This window comes from Musca vetustissima, unplaced genomic scaffold, assembly GCF_032173495.1.
Source record: "Musca vetustissima isolate MV318-11 ecotype Yass unplaced genomic scaffold, APGP_CSIRO_Mvet_v1 utg7891, whole genome shotgun sequence".
In the NCBI taxonomy this organism is placed as follows: domain Eukaryota; kingdom Metazoa; phylum Arthropoda; class Insecta; order Diptera; family Muscidae; genus Musca; species Musca vetustissima.
This window is the reverse complement of record NW_026885022.1, coordinates 1-20,162: the sequence shown is the minus strand read 5'-3', so window position 1 is coordinate 20,162 and position 20,162 is coordinate 1. Positions and strand designations below refer to the sequence as shown.

Genomic DNA, 20,162 nt, shown 5'->3' with positions numbered 1-20,162 from the left:
GACGCTGCTCCACTCTCTTACACTCTCTCGCTGTTACACACTCACTGTTAACAGCCGGCAATGCTGCAAAACGCGACTAACTAACTGGCTTTGGAAATTTTAAAATACTACACCACAATAATAATAACGACAAAAGCAACAACAATAACAACACCACAGCCGAAAAAAAATGAATTGTTTTAAACCATGGTCTTCATATAGAGTATATAAGCCATGTGCAGACCATGTTTGGTTATCAGTTCATTTTTCAATTTGGTATTAAAGACCAAGACAAACAAATACTAGCACCAAAAATAATTTTGGGATTATCCTTCCTTCGAAACTACCAACAAGGATAACAACATTAAATTGAATTTATAAATTTTATTTTTTTTTATTCAACAAAGAAATAATCCATTCAGAAAATATGACCAGTCTTAAAGTTGTTGTAAGTTGAATAATAGAAATAAAAAAGCGAAACAAAGCAAAAAAGAAGTGAATGAACTAAAGTAGAAATAAATAATAAATAATACAAATAAAAGTGAAATGAAAACAAACCTTGGTGCTGTGACAATCGTTGTAAATCAATCAAAATAATTACCGCACAGAGGAATTCTTAAATGATTTCTTGGTTCAGAATTTAATTGAAAATCCGAAGAATATCTAATACGTTGGCTTTAGCAAAAAAAGGTGTTGAATTTCTGATTGAGAACTTATCGACTCAGCGACGTGGGAAAGTGTCTCATTTATAATTTATTCCTCGTGTGCAAAAGTGCTGAAGTCACGTTTTCATGTTATGTGCCGAAGAACAATTAAATGTAGCAAAGAATACAAAAATAAAATCGAATACAAGCATTAATGAATATTAAAAGTAAAACTTAGATGAATTAAAACCATGGGTTTCCAGAAGTTGAGATATCCGCAAAGTTTTATATCCGTTTTCTGGTAAAATAGAGTCTAAAATTCCAAATCATGTGGATTTTCTTAATATAAAACTTCAAATAATATAAATACAGAATTTTAAGCATTTTTTCTTGATGTGCTGTTAATTTACATCAATCTTTTTTAATAAGGAACTTTTTACTGAAATTTGTTTAGAAGAATGTTTGTAAAATCTGACATTTTCAAAAAATCAAGTTTTTTGATAGCGAATCAATAAAAATATGCATTACATGCATAACATTAAAAGACTTGAAACTGTATATAAGCACATGAAGCTTTAAGAATAGAAAAAAAACCAGTGAGCGGAGCAGTATAGTCGGACGGGGCCGACAATACGATACCCTACACAACTACCACGGAACTCAAATTTTCTGTTTTCGGTCCACTTCATTAAATTTTCGGTCCACTTCATTCCAAAATTATTATCTGGTCATCACCGAAAATTATAGGCGTTGTCCTTGACCATAATTGGAACCTCATGGAACATTTCAAAGCGATCAGCGTTATAGTTCTGCTCTCTAGAGTGATAATGGGTTATTAAATAATAAACGAATACGGAGATACCTGTAAATATTTAGGTGTAACTCCCAAATCCGAGCACATACAACAATATAATTGGTATTAATTGAAAGGTCAACCACTCCTCTTGGATATAATATAAACTTTTCGGGTCTATGTCCTTCAGGGGTAAATATATACGCTATAGAATGCAAATTTTGTAATTTTTCACACAAAAGGCAGGGTCCATTTGACCCACCAAATATTGACCGATCTTTATGAAAACAGGCATGCTTATTCTTTGGCCTGATCCCCTTCACGATGTTCGGGCCATTATTGCGGCCTCTGGAGCGACCAGAAAAACGGACAAAAATTTAGTATTTTGTCCATTTCATCCCCTAAATATTAACCGATCTTTCCCAAAAACAATAGGGGTCTTCATTGGCCAGAACCCATCCTACATGCAAAATTTTGTGAAGATTGGTCCATAACTGTGGCCTGCATCGTGTTTACAAACTATAATGGACAGACGAACACACATGTCTAGATCGACTCAGCTAGTCGAGATATGACGATCGGTATACTTAAAGGTGGGTCTAGGACCAATATTTCGCGGCGTTACAGACTTTTGGGGCTGCACAAAGCTATAATACCCTGACAACATAGTTGTGTAGGGTATAATTAATTGATATAATTAACGAAAAGTCCTTGTTTTTGACGGTGGACATGATTTCCGATCATTAGAAAGTCCGTTTCCAAAAATTCCAGCGGTATAAAAATATTTGGAACCGATTGGATTATTAGTTTCGAGAAAAATACGTTTAATGTTTGAGAGGCACTTCTGCCGCCGATTTATGGTGACACAATTGGCGGCAGTAAATAATCATTGTTCTCCGGATTTGAATCCAACTTTAAATTCAACTGCTGAGCCGACTTGTATAACATGCTCTTATACATACGAGTATATGCGACATACAATGGAAATAAAAGTTAAAACATACACATTAAATTCAACCTGGCCGAATTTTTTATACCCTCCACTCCGAGTTGAATATTCGAAAAAAACTAATATCGATTGAGGTTTCCAGGAGAAGAGGAAATACTGAACTACAGACGCTTTGGTTATGCTAGGAACTTGAACATATCGAAAATGACGAATAAAAAGATGTCTAAAAACCTGAAAATATCGCATAGTAGGGTTACCATTATCGGGGAGAAAAAATATAAAAACCAGTGAGCGGATCAGTATAGTCGGACGGGGCCAAGCATATGATACCCTACACAATTACCACAGAAACCTACCTTTTTGCGGTTCTATATTCTGAGACTGATCAATATTTCGCGATATTTGAAACCTCTTCATCGATTTTAGGTTTGATAACACCTCAACATTCTAACCCTGGCATATTTTCCAAATTTTGTCACTTTAGGTTTTGATTGATTTTGCCCACGGCCGTTCTATGTATTTGATTAGATCCCCTTCGCCGTGTAAAATATGTGACGTTCTGCATATAATAATGACATCTAGAGCGACTAGAAAATCAGACAAACATAATGTCAGATTTTGACCATAACCGGAACTGCATGTAAAATTTCAAAGCGATCAGGGTGTCATTTCCGCCCTCTAGTGGGGTAATAGTAATACTAAACAATATCTTAACACGTAGACACCTTTAAATATTTACGTATAACTTCCACATCCGGGTATATAAAACCATATAATTGGTATCAATTTAAAGGTCAACCACTCCTCTGGGATATACTATCAACTTATTGGGTCTATATCCTTCAGGAGTTCTTATATAAACCCTAAAATACAAATGTTGTCATTCTTCACACAAAAGTCTGGGGCCATTTGACCCGCTTAATATTAACCGATTTGTATGAAAACAGACGTGCTTGTTCCTTGGCCAGATTCCCTTCCTGTTGTAAATTTCGTTGTGTTCGGGCATAGCGTACTGACTTAAGTCTAGAATGATGTGTGTTAAGTTTCGTGAAAATCGGTTCAGATTTAAGTTTACATATTTAAGTTCGTTCAATTTCATGTCAGGGTTCCTTCGAAAAGACGACGTCTGTTAGGATACATATATAGAATATATCCAAGAGTATCATATAGCCGGCCCAGTCCGAATTTCCTTTCTGGATTTTACATGACTATTTAAGGGCTTTATGCTCTCCAAGTTCTTTTTAATATACAGTAGATATCGGATATAAGAAACTCGAAAAAAGCCGGAGATTTCTTTCATATATGCGTTTTTTTCTTATATGGAATTATCGAATATAAGAAAGTATAAGCTCGGTGTTTTTGATAATCTTTCTTATATGCGATTTTTTCTTATATGAGATGTGCTTATATCCGATATCTACTGTAGTTTTTGATAGCCAGTTCTAACTATCTGTAATTTATCGAACAACCGCCTAAATGTTTGTTCGGATAGGGATTTCGAAATTAGATTCTTCACCTGGTGTTAATGTTACACACATACTACCCCACTCCCCACTGGAACATCGGAATCCGAAAATTCCAACGGTGTTAGAAAGAGCACATGTCTGTCTTTCGTATGAACTAGGATTATTGACTTCGCTCTAAAATTAACAAAATGGCGGACCTTTGAAAAAAATATTTTTGGAAAATCACCGATTTTTTACCAAAAATCAAGTTAAAAAATAAGAAAGATCTTCACCGATTGGGTTTATCCTATTTCATACGATAGCTATACACTCGCAGAGAAACGTGTAAAAATTTGAAATCGATTGGGTTATTAGTTTTTGAGTTATCGTGACCGCCATTCACAAAGGAGAAAAACGCGTTTAAAGATTGAGAAGCCCTTTAGCCGTCACTTGAAGCTGACACAATAAATAGGCTATATCTTCAAGAGTTATTGAGATTTTCTCTTGAAATTTTGTAGGGACATTCTTGAATTAGTGTAGATTCGAATTAAATCAAAAACAAATTTTTTGACCCCGAGAATTGTCCATAAGACCACATATGTGTATGTAATAATATGTGTCATCAAACTAATTTCTGAAAATATTTTTTTAATTAAAGTGTGAATTTTACTGATCATCTGAATGAGATTTTGTTATTGTTTATATTAAACGTATCTATAAAGCTACCGCAATTTGTTCATTAATTTCGATCCCTCATGCCAATAATTAATAAATCAAATAGCAAAAGTTTTCCTGACAACCATTCAGTCATACAATGCAATTTTTATGCGAACAATTTTATAGCTTGAATTCGTTATTGTTATGTAAATTACAAATTTAGCCTATAATAAACTAAATTAAAAATAAACAATATCAAATATTCAACAAAAAAAAAATTAAACTCTATTCAAATTTACAACAAATATCTTCATAACTTCGTTTCATTTCACGTTTACAATGGCGTCACCATTGTTTTAACTTACTTGCCATCATTATTTCTGTACTAATTAATTTGCATTAAATGAAATTAACTAATTTTCCTTTTGTTATTGTTTCTTTTTTCGCAGCTACTCTTGGCTTTGATCGGCTTGGCTTATGCCACACCAGGAGGCTTCTTTGGCAAACAGTAAGTATTTGTTTTTCCATGACGGGGAGTAATAATTTCAATGAGGTTTTTGTTTTTTGCATTTGGCATTACATTATCCAGAAACACATAATTATGGCTGTCAATTATGCCAACAACAAACCAAACAGATAGACAGACAGCGAGTCAAGCAATGTTGGCTATGACTCCCATGGCCAAGATTGGTGGCAAATAAATACGTAAATCCATGCAATCTATTTTATTTATTTGCATTATTATGGCATTCATGTTCATTAATATATATTTGCAAACATGTATTGTTGTGTATGTATGTGTGTGTGTGAAAGAGATTTTTTCCTATCTCCTTATCTTTCTTTGCGGGGTTGTGTGGTACGTTCGAGAAAAATTGCAATAGTTTTAATATTGAAACCGGTAAAATGTTGTTTTTTTTATTGCAATGGAAATGTGTATCATATTTTTTATGAAATTAATATCAGTTCAAAATAAAGGCGTAGTTATACCCTTCACCACACTGTGGTACAGGGAATTATGTCTTTGTGCATGGTTCCCAAGGACGAACCCTATTGAAATTGGGTAAAATCGGTTCAGATTTAGATATAGCTCCCATATATATTTTCGTCCGATTTAAGGTAAATCGCCACCAAAGTCCCTTAATATGTTTCGATTTGCACGAAATTCGGCATAGTGTACTGAATTAAATCTAGAACGATGTGTGTACAATTTCTTGAAAATCGGTTCAGATTTAGATATAGCTCCCATATATATTTTCGTCCGATTTAATGTAAATGGTGCACCAAAGTCCCTATATACCATTCGATTTGCTCGAAATTTGGCATAGCGTACTGCTGTAGGTCTACAATGATGTGTGTTAAGTTTCCTGAAAACCGGTTCAGATTTAGATATAGCTCCCATATATATTTTCGTCCGATTTTATGTAAATGAGGTGCCAAAGTCCCTATATAAATTCGAATTGGATAAAATTTGGCACAGCTCATTCATTTGGCCCAAGGACGAACCCTATTGAAATTTCGAAAATCGGTTCAGATTTAGATATAGCTCCCATATATATTTTCGTCCGATTTAAGGTAAATGGTGCATCAAAGTCCCTATATATCTTTCGATTTGTACGAAATTTGGCACAGCGTACTGAATTAAGCTTAGAATGATGTGTGCAAAGTTTCGTGAAAATCGGTACAGATTTAGATATATCTCCCATATATATTTTCGACCGATTTCATGTAAATGGTCCACCAAAGTCCCTATATATCATTCAATTTGCACGAAATTTGGCATAGTGTACTGAATTAAATCTAGAACGATGTGTGTACAATTTCTTGAAAATCGGTTCAGATTTAGATATAGCTCCCATATATATTTTCGACCGATTTTATGTAAATGGTGCACCAAAGTCCCTATATACCATTCGATTTGCTCGAAATTTGGCATAGCGTAATGAATTGGGTCTAGAATGATGTGTGTTAAGTTTCCTGAAAATCGGTTCAGATTTAGATATAGCTCCCATATATATTTTCGTCCGATTTTATGTAAATGGTGCACCAAAGTCCCTATATATCATTCGATTTGCACGAAATTTGGCATAGCGTAATGAATTAGGTCTAGAATGATGTGTGTTAAGTTTCCTGAAAATCGGTTCAGATTTAGATATAGCTCCCATATATATTTTCGTCCGATTTTATGTAAATGGTGCACCAAAGTCCCTATATATCATTCGATTTGCACGAAATTTGGCATAGCGTGATGAATTAGGTCTAGAACGATGTGTGTACAATTTCTTGAAAATCGATTCAGATTTAGATATAGCTCCCATATATATTTCCGACCGATTGTATGTAAATGGTGCACCAAAGTCCCTATATATCATTCGATTTGCACGAAATTTGGCATAGCGTAATGAATTAGGTCTAGAATGATGTGTGTAAAGTTTCCTGAAAATCGGTTCAGATTTAGATATAGCTCCCATATATATTTTCGACCGATTTTATGTAAAGGGTGCACCAAAGTTCCTTAATATCTTTCGATTTGCACGAAATTTGGCATAGCGTACTGCTTTAGGTCTACAATGATGTGTGTTAAGTTTCCTGAAAATCGGTTCAGATTTAGATATAGCTCCCATATATATTTTCGTCCGATTTTATGTAAATGAGGTGCCAAAGTCCCTATATAAATTTCGATTTCCACGAAATTTGGTATGATGTACTGAATTGTGTCCAGGATGATGTGTGTAAAGTTTCGTGAAAATCGGTTGGTCATGTTTTCTAAAGGGGGTCATATAAATCTGTTGTTCTACACCCCTGATTTATATTTACGAAACAATATAAAAAAATTTGGGAGACATCATCATATAGAGGATCATAGAGGAACAGGATTTCCAAAGTTCCATAAATTTAAATTTGCATATATACGCCTCTGAGTAAAAAGGAAATGGGCAGTCACACAATCCTTGACACGAACTGAGGTACTGAGTCGGTGTCTGTTGATTTTACAGAAACTGTTAAAATTCCCAAAGGATAATTGCCACTCGAAAAAGATATTTGAATGATTCGACAGTTCACAGGAACATTAGTAAATGGTAAGGGATCAAGGGTCATCATATAAAGGAACAGGATTTCCAAGGTTCCATAAATTCAAATTTCTCAAATAAAGAGGGGTTGGTTCTGTTGTTCTACACCCCTGATTTATATTTACGAAACAATATAAAAAATTAGGGAGACTTCATCATATAGAGAATCAAAGAGGAACAGGATTTCCAAAGTTCCATAAATTTAAATTTGCATGTATACGCTTCTGAGTAAAAAGGAGATGGGCAGTCACACAATCCTTGACACGAACTGAGGTACTGAGTCGATGTCTGTTGATTTTACAGAAACTGTTAAAAATTCCCAAAGGATAATTGCCACTCGAAAAAATGAAATTTAAATGATTCGACAGTTCCACAGGAACATTAGTAAATGTTAAGGGATCAAGGGTCATCATATAGAGGAACAAGATTTGTCCCACAAATTCAAATTTCTCAAATAAAGAGGAGTTGGTAAAGACTGTCACACAATCCTTGAGTAGAGGAACACAGCTGACCTCTATTGATTTTGCAGAAACTATTAAAAATTCTCAAAGGATAATTTCCTCTGTAGCCTCGACTGTTGATGGTCATGAAGTCTTGACCCTTTAGTTCCACAAGAACTCTAACAAATGGCAAGGCACATTCCATATAAAAATTCGGAAAGTTTTTTTTTCACGCCCCTGATTCTATTTTTAAACTTCCTCCTCATTTAGAATATATTTCCACCACGTTACTTCCTTTTAATCACCATTAAAATGATATTCCACGCCCCTGACTTCAGCAAAAAAAATACTGCTCTCATAATATCTCCCATTACAACATTGCCAGCCAAAGTGAATGTATCCTTAGAAAAAAAACCATGGCGGATTTTCCTCTTCAATTTCCTTTATTTCGCAATTCGCTGAATGACTGACTAACTGGTTGGCTGTCTGCCTCTCTATTATCTATTTTTTTTTGTTTACTTTCAATCGACATGAATTGCCTGTGAAATATTTTATGAATGAATTAATGTTGGCAGTGGAGCATTTAACATTGTAATGGGACGAGATCTGCGTCATTCAATAATTAACCCATTGTGGACGGAATTTTCTTAGAAAGAAATGTTTATAACACCAAGTATAAAAAAATAATAGAATTTCATCTCCGAATATCTGCAAATCACTAAATCTGACATTAAATTCTTAAAACAAAATTCAAATATAACCAGTGAGCGAGGTATGAATAGTGGGACTGGACTGACCATATGATTTTAGGGTATCATATGGTCAGTCCACTACCACTAAATCTAAGTTTCTGCGGGGCTATATTACGAGCCAGGGCAATATCTCGCGATGTATGCACACTCTTGGGTCTAGTTCCAATATTTCGCCGCGTTACAAAAATATAATACCCTGACAACATAGTTGTGTAGGTTATAAAAATTTACCTTACTTCCAAATTTCCATACTTCCGAAACTTCGCACAAAGGTTGATGGTACATCATGATACATCACCACAATTTTGCTCTTCCATAAACACGGTCGGTTCTGTCGGCACACGTAAATTACCACATTCGACCCAATACGGTCGTAATATCTGTGATAGGTTCGAAAGAGGTGATTGCGTTATAATTTCCATGTCATAACCATACAGCCCTGATTCATCATCAGTTAGGAGTCTCCGGGGGCCACACTCACTGAATCCAACATATACGAGGGACTGACTCACTGATTTAGTGATTCATCAACGCCCAGACGAAACGGCTGAAGCCAGAATCTTGAAATTTTGGGTGAGGGTCACTCTTGGTCCAAAGGTGACAGATAAGGCTGGGTTTGTGGAAATTCGTACTAGAACGGTACGAAAAGTACTAAAAAGTACTAATTCTCTACTAATAAAAGAGTAACGATTACTGATTTAACGATTCATCAACGCCCAGACGAAACGGCTGAAGCTAGAATCTTGAAATTTTGGGTGAGGGTCACTCTTGGTCCAAAGGTGACAGATAAGGCTTTGGTTTTGTGGAAATTCGTTCTAGAACGGTACGAAAAGTACTAAATTTGATACCATTTGTATTTGGCGAACCGGTGGAGCTAGAACTCTGAAATTTGGTTTGGTGGTCGTTGATGGAGTGTAGGATAGATGTACCAAAGGGTTTTTGGAAATTCGAACAATAACTATCCCAAAAGTACGAAAATGTACTAAATTTGGTACAATTCTGTAGCATGTGTACGGATAGCGCTAAAAACTTTAAATTTGGAATGTGAATTATGGTTGAGAAGATGGTTTTGAAAGCGTGTACTCATGTGTACGAAAAGTACTATATTTGGTACAAAATTTAATTTGGAGATACAAATCGAGCTGGAATTCTGGAATTTGAAATTAAAAGTACCGTCGGAGTGTAGGATTGGGATATCAACGTAGTTTTAGAAATTTGTTACATGTGGGTACGAAAAGTACTAAATCGTACTATAATCGGTACAGTTTAGATTTGGGTGAACCGATAGAGGGGGAACAATGAAATTTGAGATTGGGGTCAGGATTAAGTATAAGAAAATGATACTTATGTGTACTAAATGATACTAAATTTGGAGAATTTGAATTTTAGGAGAACCAATATAGCTAGAATCATGAAACTTGGAGTTTTTGGAAATTACTACTAATGTGTACTAAATTCGGTACAATTTGAATTGTGGGTAAAGCGATAGAGTTGGAAACCCGAAATTTTGATCACTGTACAGGTGTAGGATTGGTGTATGTAGAAAGGTATGTAGAAAATTAGTACTACTATGTACTAAATTTAGTACGATTTGATTTGTGGGTGAACCGAAAGAGTTGGAATCCAGAAATTTGAATTTGGAATCATTGTGGGGGTGTAGGATCGGGGTATGCCGGAAGTTTTGTTGGACGTTTGAAGAGGGTACTTATGGAAATAATGTGTGCTAAATGGAAAATTTGATTTTGAAATTTGATATGAAATTTGGTACTAAATGGCACTCAAACTTAATTTATGGTCGATATTACCTGTGCCACCTAGAGTTTACTGCCCTACGTTGCTCAAGCTGAACAGTCACCACATGACCTGTTTTGAAAAAAAACAGGAGACCATATGCTTCGAAGTCCTTCCTTCTCGAAAAACTTCAGTTGGATTTGGCTCGCCTTTGAAGGCCCACAACGTCAATTTTATAAACATCTTTTTAGGCATCGCGATCATGTTTCATTTGCAATCAAAAAACTTAAGACAAAAGCAATATTTTACAATGTTGCGAAAACAGGTAACATATTAACAAATATAATTATTTAAAAATATTATTTCCAAAAAGTTGATATTACCAAATATAACACACACACAGACATTACATTCGTCATGTTGAGGAAATCGTTCATTTGCTGCAAGAGAGGCATAACTCAAAAAACGTGATTTTCGTGTTAATGATGCACGATTGTACGCTATAATAGACCTCATGTTGTGTAAAAAAAACACACTCTAATTGAGAAGCTGTAGAAGTTCCTCTGTCCCATATAAAGTGTGAGTAAATTGAAAACCAAAAACGCATTTTGTGCAAAATCCTGTTTTTTTGAGTTATGCCTGTCTTGCAGCAAATGAGCGAAATGTTGTCTCCATAGCATGTTTGTTTCTTAAGTCTTTCGTTTGGAAAATTGCCTGCCAAATTTGAAATGTTCATAAGTTTTCTTTTGGCCACAAAATTGAGATTTTTTCTCAATATGCTAATGGAAATGTATACAAGTTCTTGCATCAATGTAACGCGAAAAAAATTTAAAAATAGCCAAAATCAGTTCAAATTAACGAAAATTTTAAAATACTCAACATCACATATTTTCCCAAACTGAAGACACAAACAAGTTATGACACGCAATTCCGAGAAACCGTATATATATATATATATGGGGTATTGATAAATTTCCTACAATTTATTGTAGTGACATTCACAGTGGGATTCCCAAAATCTTAATATATAAATTTGTTTGTTTCCCCGAAAAAGTTGTCATTAAAAAATACATACATACATACATATTTTGGAAATGTTAATGGTGACAGAATGATAAATTGAGTTGTGCTTGCAATTATTCAATTAACCATAAAATTCATTATAACGCACTGATGGCTTTACCACATTAAATGCGAACCAAAGTTATTTTTTGTTTTCGATTCATGTCGAAACAAAAGACTTAAGCAACAAACACGTTACATTGACAATATTTAGGAAATATTTTGGTAGTATATATCTTTTAATTTTTTGAATTTAAAAATTCACGTTGTATTTATTATACAATTTGGAGGAAATTAATTTGTCCAAGGGCGAACCTATTGAACAATTGTGTACCTCGAAAAAAAGAAAAGCGAATGGCTTCTATTTATATGAGAAACAATCACTGTAATTTAGTCCATTTAAAATTATGCAACAAAGCTTGAATTATATTAAAATTTATTATTGTATAATTTGTTGTACTATAGTTCTGAATTCCACCTCTTTTCCTACATCTAATATCAAGTTTATTACAATTAAGTACTTTTCATACACATCAGCACTATATTCCGAAATCTCTTTTTTATTTCCATTACATAGATTAAAAATAGATCAGATTTCCAATTAAATACTTTAGCAGAAACGTACAGGTTCCACATTCAGCTCCATTTAGAACTTTTCGAACACATAAGTACACATTATCAAAACATCCTCTATACCATCACCACCACTAAATTTAGTACCACTTAGTACCTAAAACCCGTTGGTTCTTCTTTCTAACTCTCTGCCACTGATATTCCAAATTGTAGGTTTCCAGCTTTCTCCGTTACCCAAATCCAAGTTGTTCCAAATTTAGTGAATTTTCTATTTACTATTCGTACATATAAATTCGAGTTTCCAATGTTGTCTCCATAGCTCAGTACTACGCTTCAACAGTAATCTGAATTCTAAAACTCAGGAATCATACAAATCAAATTTAGTTCTTTTGGTACTCATAAGTACAAATTGCCAAATGTAAATCAATTCTGCTTTTGATTAGTAATCGTAATTGCAAATTTAAGAATTTCTGTTCTGTCTGTTCATTAAAGGTAAAATTATACTATATTTGATACCATCCTCTACTTTTCGTATCCATATTCCAAACTATCTCAATATTTTAAACCTGCTTTCAAATAGTAATCTTAACTGCAAATTTAAGAATTCCAGCTCTATATGTTCACTAAATTTTATCAGATTTGGTACCATTCTGTACTTTTTCTACACTCCCACAGTAACCTAAGTTACAACTTTCAGGATTCGAGTTCTACCCGTTCACCAAAGTCCAAATTTTGTGCTTTTCGTACCCAAGATACGAATTTCCAAAACTACCTCCGTCATGCACTCCAATAATAACCGTAAGTCTGCATTTAAAGATTCCATCTCTATCCGTTCAACAAAATCGAAGTTGTACCAAATTTAGTACCATTTATTACTTTTCGTAGACGTAAGTACGAGTTCCTAAAACTGACTCAATTCCACACTGCAACAGTAATTTTAATCATAAGCCCTACCCGTTCACATAGATCTCAATTTTACCATATTTAGTACCATTTAGTACTTTTCGTACTTATGAGTACGAATCTCAATCCTGTCCCATAACTGTAATTTTATTGTTATCCATCTCTATCCTTTCCCTCAAATCTAAGTTGTACTAAACTTTGTACCATTTATTACACACAATTCCGTATTTTTAAAACTACTCCCATGTCCCTTTAGTACTTTTTGTTTCTATAATTAAGAATTTCCTAACCTACTTCAATCCTACACTCCAACAGGAATTTTCATTCAAAAATTCTGGAGTCCAGCTCTATCCGTTCTCAAATAATCAAGTTGTACCAAATATAGTACACATAAGTACTATGCTTCCATATCTCAATTGTATATTCCAACAGCAACCATTATTCACAATTTGAAGACTCCAGCTCTATCTGTTCACCTAAATTCAACTTACACCAAATTTAGTACTATTTAGTACTTTTCGTACACATTAGTACGATTTTTAAAAGCTACTTCAATCTTGTGCTCTAATAGTAGTCCTGATTCCGATTTTCCGGATTTCATCTCTATACACTCAACTCAATGCAAATAGTACCAAATTTAGTACCATTTTGTACTTTTTATACACATAAGTACGAATTTCTTAAAGCATTTCCATACATCAACACCACTTCCCAACCTGTATTCCATATAAAATTTCAAGATTCTAGCTATATATGTTCAATATGTTCAATATATATACAATTAGAACTAAATTTAGTAATTTTTAGTACTTTTAGTACACTTATAGGTCGAATTTCCAAAAACCCTTTTGTACATCATTCTAACCTTCCATCAGAGACTCACATTCCAAATTTCTGAATTCTAGCTCTTCCCGTTCGCTTAATACAAAGGGTACCATATTTGGTTTACTGATATATTCCATTGTCAATACATCTTAGGAGAAATAGCAATGTATATGGCTATTTCCAAAGCTCTAATCCAAATCCAAATGTAATATTCAACATTCCCTGAATGGACACGAACTCGATTCAGAATGTCTTCGGATTTTCAATACCTTGCATTTGTCCCGAAATGTCCGCGAATTCTATGGGAAAACGTGTACATACAATGATCGCGTGTACATTCAAAGATATACTTCTCAATTATGTTTAAGTATTCTCACATAAAATATTTTCGATACAATGTCCATCTAATTGAACAAATAAAATATTTTCCAATAATTGACAAATTAAGACTTAAAGAATTAATGCACTACCAATTTTCGCCTAAAATATCTCCGAATAACAAAAACGAAGTGGTGCAATCATATAGCTCGATACTAAATTCGTGGCAATGAAAATAGGCTTCATAATATTTTTTCCAAATTTTTCACGGTTTTCTATTTTTCCTTACATTTTAAACCTTTCAACATTTCAAGACTAAGATGAGATAAATCCGTTCAGACGTTCTCGAGTTATAGCGAGACTAACGAACAGCAATTCATTTTTATATACATATGTATATAGATAGAAGATAGATAACATCAACGATCCACAATGGGTTAATAAACCACATCACCTCAAAGTCTATTTTTTATCCATTACCAAGTGGAAATTTCGTAACAAATTTCATTGAAATATTTCTTCTTGTCATTGTTGTTTTTCCCATTGGATTTAAAAACAAAGAGAGAAATGCTTTGTATTTTAGTTTTTTTTTTTTTTTGCTCAAAATAATTGCCAGTTTTCTTATTAATGTCGTATAATCTATACGATTATGTTGGTGTGTGTGTGTGTCTAAGAGTATTGTTATGTTTATTAAATAATTAAGTTCACAATGTTGCCGGTTAGATATATTTGTGTGTCATTGTGTGTTTGTTGTTAGATTTTTTTATTATTGCAATTGTCAGACGTTGGCTGATAACTGCAATAAAATGTAGCAACAATTATTTATGTGTATGTGTGATTGTATTCGTGCTTCAAATAACAGTTTTATGTTGATAGTTCGTTGGCACGAGTTTGCTGATTAAGTGTACACCACTTATCGGCTGTTGTCACACATCCAGCTACTCAATTCCAAAAACAAAAGAAAACGACAAAAAATTAAAATTAAAAAAAAAAATATATACTACCGGCTAAATATTTAATTGTAGGCCTATCACACACACACACAACATCTCATAAAAAAAAACAACAACAAAGTGGTAGCCGGCTAAAAATTATGCGGAATACACAAAAACTATTATGCGGCCAAGTATTTTTAATCGAATAAGGCCGTAGAGGTCTTTTGGGTTTTTTCTTTCTTTCTTTGTATTTTTGAACTTCTTTGTCATTTTAATTTCTTTGTTTATTTTGTGCAACTGTCACTGTCAATGTAATGCGGATTTCATAAAAGGTGACTTCAAGTTCACAGACATCATTAAAACAGACACGATATAAACAAGATTTTCACTTTCATTAACATTATTACGTGCCCGTGCCCTCGCACATAAGGTGTCATTTTGAGTGAGCGAATGAATGAATGTTAATGCCAATTGTTTTTTATTTCTGTTTTAAATTTGTCGTTAATTTATTTTTCATTTCATTTTTTTCTCTTTCTCCTCACAGTGAACATCACACCATTCACGTGCCATACAAAGTTCACACCATTCATCATCATCATGTGAAGAAGGTGCCCGTCATTAAGGAAGTCGTAAAAGAGGTGCCCGTTGAAAAGTTGGTCATCAAGGAAGTCGTCAAAGAGGTCCCTGTTGAAAAGATTGTCCATGTGCCCGTTGAAAAGATCGTCCATGTTCCCGTGCATGTACCCGTTCATGTCCATCACGAAGATCATCATGGTGGCTATCATGGCGGTCACAGCAGTGATGAATATATTGTTAGCAGTGATTCTCACAAAGGCTGGTCCTCATCTGGATGGTAAATTTAGTTAATAGAGAATTGTACTGTATTGTTTAGTCGTTGTATTTGTTATTTTACATTTCCTCTCCACCACCACCACCACTATCACCTCCACTATCTAGTTTAGTTTAAGTAACCGTTGTCCGTTACAATAGTCTCTTTTTTTGTTTTGTAAATATTTTTAGTTTTGTTTTATTGAAATGTATTTGTTGTAAAATTTTGTTTTTGTAATTGTAGCGAATTTTAAATAAAATACAATTTACATAAATAAATATAAATAATTATTGTTTTATAAAAATGTCAACCGACCTGATATTTCTATACCATAATGGATAGGTATTCACATGTACCTGCCATGAAGTCCCCAGCAAATCATTTTGGAAACTTTGACTTAAACTATCGATGTAATGAAATATTAACTGGACCATATCAACAATTTTTCCAAAGAATATTTAGAAAGACAATGGACCCAGAAACACTATTTGCAGTTAGTTTGAATGGAAAATTAACCTAAAATCACAAAATTTTCCACATAAAATGGGTATTAGTTATATGCATGCTATATCGAACTACCAAGCAATAGTAATAATTTTTAATACCAAATTCTAACCCAAAATGCCAAGAAGTTGGAGGATGCATAAGAATCAAATTGAGAATTACCGTTATAAGAGGTTGAAAGGTTCAATTCTTGATAAAATACCGCCTAATTTTCTTGGGACACCTCCCAATCACTAAGAACTGCAAAAGATAACACTGTGCAACACAAAAAATAATTACCGGGAAATTCCAACAGATTTTGAAAAAGAATGCATGTTTATCGGCGTTTCGAAGGTTTACGTCGAAAGGTAACCTAAAAAGGTGGGACAGTATTCCCCCATTTCAAGAATTTTGATTATTATACCCTACACAACTATGTTGTCAGGATATTATAGCTTTGTGCAGCCCCATGAGCTTGTAACGCCGCGAAGTATTGGTCCTAGACCCACCTTTAAGTATATCTATCGTCATATCTCGACTAGCTGAGTCGATCTAGACATGTGTGTCCGTCCGTCTGTCCATTATAATTTGTAAACACGATACAGGCCACAGTATGAACCAATCTTCGCCACATTTTCGGATGGGTTCTGCCCAATGAAGACCCCTATTGTTTTTGGTAAAGATCGGTTAAAATATAAGGGATGAAATGGACCAAATACTTAATTTTGGCGGGTCAAACGGACCCTGACTTTTGTGTGAAAAAATACAAAATTTGTATTATGGCGTATATATTTGCCCCTGAAGGCATTTACAAACAATACCACACCTTTCCCACTGTTGTGTGTTGTCACATCGCGACAAGTGCACACAACGACTTTGTTGGTGTTGCTAGTATACAGCAACAAACCAAACGGTTTAACCGTGCCTGCGTCTGTATACTAGCAACACCAACAAAGTCGTTGTGTGCACTTGTCGCGATGTGACCACACACAACAGTGGGAAAGGTGTGGTATTGTTTGTAAATGCCTTGTTAACCTCGAAGTGAGGCTCCAGCGAAATTCTCATGCAGTTTATGTCGTTGGTCAGCTAAGTACTTCGCTTTGTTACAAGAGACATTTGGGTATGAAAGGTTTTTTGTATAGAAGCAATAGCTTCTGGGGAGAATATCCCAACAAAAAACTAAGGGAACTGATGAGGATCAGTGGCGTGATCCGAAACTATAGTCTTCCCTGCATTACCCCTCGGCAAACAATGCCATACGTTCCCCACTAATAAATAGTTGTTTTTTATAAAAACAACAAACTGGGATTTAGCCTGACTATTTTGCAAAAACAAAATTAGATAAAATCTTAATTATAATCCAAATAGTATCAAATTTAGTACACAGTAGTACGACTTTCCAAAACAGCCTACTTAACCCAAACATACACTCCCACAGTGATCCTAAATCCAAGTTTCAGGATTCCAACTCTATTGGTTCACCCATAATTCAAATTAAAGCAAATTTAATACATAGTTGTATCAATGTCCAAAACTTCCTACATACCTCACTCCTACACCTGCACAGTCATCCTAAATCCAAGTTTCAGGATTCCAACTTCATAGGTTCACCCACAATTCAAATTGTACCAAATTTTGTACACAGTAGTGCCAATTCCAAAACTTCCTATATACCCAATCCTACTTCTTCACAGTGTTTCTAAATCCAAGTTTTAGGATTCTTAATCTATCGGTTCACCCACAATTCAAATTGTACCAAATTTAGTACATAGTTGTACCAATTTCGCAAAATTTTCTACATACCCCAATCCTACACTTCCACAGTGATCCTAAATCAAAATTTCATGATTTAAACTCTATCGCTTCACCCACAATATAAATTGTACCAAATTTAGTACACATTAGTACCAATTTCCTATCTTACACCTTAACATTGATCCTGACTCCAAATTTCGTGATTCTAGCTCTATTGGTTCACCTAAAATAAAATTGTACCAAATTTAGTACCATTTAGTACCCATAAATATTAATTTGTTAAACTGAATCCTGACCCTAATCCTACATCCCTACAATGATCCTAACTCCAAACGTCATTGTTCCAGCTCTATAGGTTCAACCAAATCCAAATTGTACCAATTATAGTACGTTTTAGTGTTTTTCGTAAAAAAATCCAAAACTACGTACATATCCCAGTACTACACTCCGACGGATTCCAGCTCGATTTGTACCTTCAAATCAATTTTTGTACCAAATATAGTACCATATAGTACTTTTCATACACACGAGTACACGCTTTTCAAACTCTCCTCATATCGACCTTGCTTCTAAAGCTTAATTTGCATTCCAAATATCAAGTTTTTAGTTTGATCCATTCACACTCTACGAAAGTGTACCAAATTTAGTACTTTTCGGATACTTATAGTTCGATTTTCTAAAAAGCCCTTTGCCACATCTATTCTACACTCCATCGGTGACCCTCAATCCAAATTTCAGAGTTCTAGCTCTACTGGTTCGTCAAATACAAATGATACCATATTTAGTACTTTTCGTACCGCTCTAGTACGAATTTCCAAAAAACCCAGCCTTATCTATCACATTTGGACCAAGAGAGACACTCACCTAATATTTCAAGATTCTAGCTTTAGCAGTTTCGTCTGGGCGTTGATGAATCGTTAAATCAGTCAGTCAATCACTTTACTCTTTTAGTAGTATAGATTAAATTTGCACCAAATATAGTACCATATAGTACTTTTCGTACACATGAGTACACGCTTTCAAACCCCATCTCCTTAAATAGACTCTACATCTTAACCCTAATTCGCATTCTACATTTTAAGTTTTTAGCTCTATCCATTCACATGCTACGAATACAATTTCACATATAAATATAATAGGTTAAGACATAATGTAACTATATTGTTGTATACCTATGTCTAACCTATCTGCTGTGCCAAACCCATTAATTCAATTCGTATTCAAGGATAATTGATTCTTGCAACATCAGTGAATCAACTTTCAACTTTTTATGACTCTATAACATTTTGACATTTCAATGGCTCCAAAACAAATTTACACTATAATAAAAATCGATGATGTATTATGCCTTAAAGTCATGCTGTTCTATGTCTACGTTTCTATGTATGTCCACCCACTTCCTGTGTGATTTCAGACTGATTGCAGTTAAATAGAAATAAATAAATGCAATAAAAAGCTGTTCTGTGTGTGTGTGTGGGGTGGCAATCAAAAAATTCTAGTTTAATATATTCACGTTTGTTGCTTAAGTCTTTTGTTTAACAACAAAATTTTAGTTCGCCAAACCAACAAACAAACACACACACACTATTTTCATACGTCGAAATAAAATTATTATGTTTAAACATTTTCTAAATCAAATTAAGTCAAATGATTGATGTTTATCGCAGTCGGTCGGTCGGTCGGTCGCAGCCTCTGCAGCAAAATGGACAAATGGTCACCATGTTGGTTAAAGGCAAAATTCATGGGGAAAATGGCAGTAGTCCAGCTATCTTAAATCTGGTGTCAGCAATTTTTTTTTGTGGTTCTTGTTGTTGCTGTTCTCATTTAAATTTGCTAAAAATGTATAGTCAACAGGGATTTAATTTGATTGATGGTCGAAAAACAACAACAATGTTGGACTTTATCTATTGCTGGTGGTGCTAAGACCCGGTCGCAGTTGGAAAATATTTTGTTTTTGTTCGTTCCTTCTTGTGAAAATTTGGGTGTGCTGAATTCATTGATTGTTTAGCTAATACCAGTAA

General features: G+C 34.2%; 1 protein-coding gene across 1 annotated transcript; it reads left to right on the top strand.

Moving 5' to 3' along the window:
• Positions 1 to 390: 390 nt before the first annotated feature.
• Positions 391 to 15,927, top strand: LOC133332106 (uncharacterized; the record flags this gene model as incomplete). Its single annotated transcript, XM_061540487.1, has 3 exons — positions 391 to 427; positions 4,917 to 4,975; positions 15,619 to 15,927. Coding segments are annotated over exons 1-3 (389 nt in total), but the record flags the coding sequence as incomplete, so codon positions are not given.
• Between the last annotated feature and the right edge of the window lie 4,235 nt (positions 15,928 to 20,162).